Source organism: Diabrotica undecimpunctata, chromosome 3 (assembly GCF_040954645.1).
Source record: "Diabrotica undecimpunctata isolate CICGRU chromosome 3, icDiaUnde3, whole genome shotgun sequence".
In the NCBI taxonomy this organism is placed as follows: Eukaryota; Metazoa; Arthropoda; class Insecta; order Coleoptera; family Chrysomelidae; genus Diabrotica; species Diabrotica undecimpunctata.
The window spans coordinates 66,658,065-66,662,935 of record NC_092805.1 but is presented as its reverse complement, the minus strand read 5'-3'; the positions used below and the strand labels follow the sequence as shown (position 1 = coordinate 66,662,935).

Genomic DNA, 4,871 nt, shown 5'->3' with positions numbered 1-4,871 from the left:
CAAACCTTCGAAAACATGATATCCAGGCTTCACTGGTTAAGTCTGATACTACCTTTAGATGACGTGCTTTAGTTGTAAAACACACAAAAAGACAAATATAACATTTAATTATTTGTGAACCACGACCACGTTTTGTCTTCATTGGAAGAGGACCTGCATAATCCGTTCCCGTTACATAAAATGAAGGATTTACTTCTACTCTGTCTTTTGGTAAAACTCCCATAATTTGCTCCAAAGGAATAGGTTTGCATCGGAAACATCTCACACAACTGCGATACACTTTCCACGCTAAGTTTCGTCCTCCCAATACCCAAAAATTTTCTCTGACAGTACTTAACAATTGCTGCGGGCCACAATGCAGCAACCTATTATGTTCCATTTCAAATAACAATATGGTAAACCTGTGTTTAACACTTAATAATCAAGGATGTTTTTATGAATAAGGTAGGTTTGCCAAGTTTAATCTACCCCTCACCCTGAGACATCTTCCTTTATCTAAGAAAGGATTCAAATTAAGAAGACTTTTCTTCCAGGCTTTTCCATTTTCCAGTGCCATCATATCTGCTCCAAAAATTTCTTTTTGTGATATCAATACCAAAGCATCCATAGCGTGCTCCAATTCCAAAGGAGATAGTGAACTGGTTAAATTAAAATTTCTTGATCTGATCTTTTTAACATATCTAAAACTATATGCCACAGCTCTTCTTAACCTATTTAAGCAACTGAATTTTTCAAAATAAAATAGCTTTGTGTTTTCTTCAGTAGCTATGTGCGAAACTACTGCATACCTCAAGTCTGGTAATTCCAATTGTGCCTCATGACCCAAATTTGGCCACTCTGACTCTTCCAATTTCAACCATTCAGGCCCAATCCACCAATATTGTAAACCAATAATTTTCGACGGTTACACGCCCCTAGATTTAGCAACCACATTTAGCAATGTCCTTAATTTGACTAACCCTACAAAAACTTGTAATTTACAAACATCAGTTTTAAGCCATCCCAATACCACTGTAGAATCTGTCCAATAAAAAATATTATTAATTTTTACAGTAAGAGATGCTTGAACTACTGCAACTAATTTAACCAATACCAATACAGCACAGAGTTCAAGTCTCGGAATTGTTTGTGCCTTCAATGGAGCTACTCTCACTTTAGAACACAACAAATTTAGTGTTACCAATCCCTCATGGTCTATACTTCTAAGGTAAACACAAGCTCCATATGCCAACTTTGAAGCGTCTGCAAATCCATGAATGTCCACTGTTATAGCATTCTTGCAAACCACATGTCTTTTAATTCGTAGACTATTTAAATTTAAGAACTCTGCCCTCAATTTTTTCCATTCTGTTTCCAAATGGTAAGGCAATGACTCATCCCAGTGAAGTTTTTGCTGCCACATTTTTTGTAACAACTGTTTTGCTAAAAGTACTGATCCCACCAACCCTAAGGGATCAAAAATCCTTGAAACTTCTGATAATATGGATCGTTTGGTATGCCTATTGTCTTTAGCTGAAAAATCTATTGCAAACATCAATGTGTCTTCTTTAAATGCCCACATCAACCCCAGTGTCTTGTTTTTATCCTTTTCTCCAATCTGAACAGAACCAGATCCATCTTCTGATTTTGCCAATGCAAGCTGCACCTCCTTACTGTTTGTTATCCATTTTCTCAACTCCATACCTCCACATTGTAAAACTTGATCTACTTCCTTGCACAAGCTTATTGCTTCCTCTGCTGATTCAGCACCAGTAAGTAAGTCATCTACGTAAAAATCTTTTAAAATTGTTTGAGAAGCTTCAGGTCTGTTCTCTGCACACTAAACTCCTAACTCCTTCAAACATCTTATTACCAAGTAAGGTGCTGACTTTGTTCCATATGTGACTGTGTTGAGTGTATACTCCTTTAAGTCTGCATCAGGTGATGCTCTCCAAAATATTTTTTGTAAGGACTGTTGTTCAGGAACAACCCAAATCATCCTGTACATCTTAGCGACATCTCCCCCAACTACCACATAATGCTGTCTGAATCTTAACAATATAGAAACCAAATCTTGTACTTTTGGTCCATTATGTTGCAAATCATTGAAAGATACACCTGTATCAGTAGTGGCTGAACCATTAAATACCACTCTTAACCGTGTAGTCTCACTATTTTCATTAATCACCCCATGATGTGGAAAGTAATATGAAATAGTGTCCAACGAATCATCTGATAATGACATATGACCCATGTCAATATAGTCTTGCATGAACTAGATATACAATTCTTGTAACTTTTCATGCTTTTGTAATTTTTGTTCCAATTTATAAAATCTATTTAATGCTGATTGCCTAGATTGACCCAGTGCTGTTACTGATTTTTTCAGTGGAACATGAACTACAAATTTTCCATCAGGAGCCCTCTTTGTCGTTTGTTGAAAGATTTGCTCACATTCTATATCTTCCTTTTAAAGCACCTCTTGTCCATCTGGTACCTCCTCTATTTGCCAAAACTTTTCTAACTGCTGACTGATGTCTAATACACTAAGATTACAATTAGTAATATTAGATGTGTTTCCAATAAAACTCATTTTTCCATTGATCAACCAGTTAAACTTTGTCTTCTGAAGCAATGGAAGATTTGGACCCAATCGAATTTGTCCAACACACAATAATTCATAAAATATATCCACTCCTAAGAGAAGATCAATCTTTCCAGGTTTATGAAATCCTGGATCTGCCAATCGAAGGTGTTTCGGAATATTTAACCTTGTTGTAGGTATATTCTGACTAGGGATTACTCCAGTAATTTGTGGAACTATTAAAAAGGATACAGTTTTCCTAAAGCCCACCCCAATTGATGTAACTGTACCATTGCATCTATATTTGACTTGTGCGACCTTGCTTCCAACTCCTGCTAAAGTAAGTCCTACTGACTTCCTAGGCAAGTTTAACCGCTTTACTACTTCTTCACTTATTAAATTGGGTTGGGACCCAGAATCTAACAGTGCTCTACATGTGCAAGCTTTTCCATTCCCATCAATTATTTGAACTAATGCAGTTGATAACAATACCTCTCCAGGAACCGCAGCTCCATCTTCCAACCAGACAGAATTGACACTAAATGACATACCATTTGATGGTCCAGCTACTGATTGATTGCCATTATTAACAGAGGCAGTGGCACCTTCTTCGCAGACCTGTATCGCAGAAAGCTGACCAATATCTTCCTGATAACCTACTCCAGTGACATCATTATCTGCCCCTCCACTAGCGTAATGCAGCAGTGTGTTATGTTTCCGACCACATTTCCTGCAGTTTCCAGATTGACAATTTTTACTAACATGATTAGTTTTTTGCAAACAATTTAAACATAAACCCAATTTTTGTGCTTGTTTATATCTACCATAAGTGTTTAATTTCAAAAAACTAGAACAGTTATAAATAAAATGTTTTTCTTTACAATAGAAACAAGAAGAAGTTGTTTCTACTGCCACTAATGTTTTATTTGATTTACTTTTCCAATTTGGTTGAAAATGTTTCCCTTTACTATCAACTGTGTTCTTTTCTTTTCTCATCCTCTCAATATTTTTTAAGCTATCTATTCTATTTCTTAAAAAATCTTTAAACTGATCTAGAGTTGCTAACTCTTTTTTAGGTCTAATTTCTTCCCATTTACTAAATGAAAATTGATCTAACGTTTTTGACATTAAATGTACCAAGAACGGATCCCATGAATTTGATTCAACATTAAGTTTTTCCAATGCAAACAAACTTTCAATTATTATATCTAACATATCCCGTAAATCTGTCGCAGATTCTTTTGATAATGACCGAAATACTAATAATGAATCTATATGAAACCCAACTAACAAAGGTTTATCATCATAACGATCACATAACAGTTGCCAAACAACGTCATAATTTTCCGCGGTCATTTTACGCATTTTTACCATTTTTTCAGGATCCTCCTGTAATGCTCGTTTTAAAAAATAAAACTTTTCAATACTTGATAGTACATCATTATTATGTACCAATGATTCATACGTTTCTTTAAACTTGATCCACATATCTATATTCCCATTATATGTGGGGATAGGAATAGCCGGCAGCCTTGGTTTTGCTTGAAGAGCTAATCCCCCATGATTGCTATGATTACTAAAACTAGAGGCAACCTGAGATTCTCCCATGTCCACCAAATGACTTTGACTTTCCTGTAACATATTTTTTGCTAATGAAATCACTCTATAAAAAGAATTTTCGAACTTGTCTCTTTCAACAGAAGCATTCCTTATAAATTCCTCATCTGAGGCAATATTATCTATCTCATTTTGAACTTCTTCAAATTTATCTAATAATCCTACTGCCTGATCTAACCGACTTTCCAATTCAATTAAAAGATTATTATCCAGTCTACATTTATTTAAAAAAGTCTCAAAGGTTGTTAATTGACCCTTAATCGTCCCACGTGATCTATTTAACTCTTTTTCACGACCTTCCGCCATGATTATTAAATAAAAATATTTATATAGTACCAATAATTAACCAACAATACCAATATTTAATCCAACAGTTACAATTAAATAACTTCAATAATGCCAACAAGATGAAAATTACGAATGCTAATACTGTCAATAATAATTAACCCAATAAATACAAAGTAAATAACTTGAAATCCTTGTATATTTTCAATAAGATGAAAATTACGTACACCAATGATAATTAAACCAATAAATACAAAGTAAATAACTTAAATTCTTTATATATTTGCCAATAACTAACCAATATCAATATTTAACCCAATATTTATATTAAATACTGCCAATAAAATGAAATTATGTACGCCAATAACAATTAAACGAATAAATACAAAGTCAATAACCTGAAATC

The 4,871-nt window shown here is 34.3% G+C and overlaps 1 protein-coding gene across 1 annotated transcript; it reads right to left on the bottom strand.

Moving 5' to 3' along the window:
* Window positions 1-2,449: 2,449 nt before the first annotated feature.
* On the bottom strand, window positions 2,450-4,486 carry LOC140435843 (uncharacterized). Its single transcript, XM_072524559.1, has one exon. The coding sequence runs from the start codon at window positions 4,484-4,486 to the stop codon at window positions 2,450-2,452; it is 2,037 nt and encodes a 678-aa protein (XP_072380660.1).
* Window positions 4,487-4,871: the final 385 nt, after the last annotated feature.

Excerpts from the sequence above, each read along its gene's own strand:
- LOC140435843 (XM_072524559.1), bottom strand. The coding sequence starts at position 4,486 with ATGGCGGAAGGTCGTGAAAAAGAGTTAAATAGATCACGTGGGACGATT.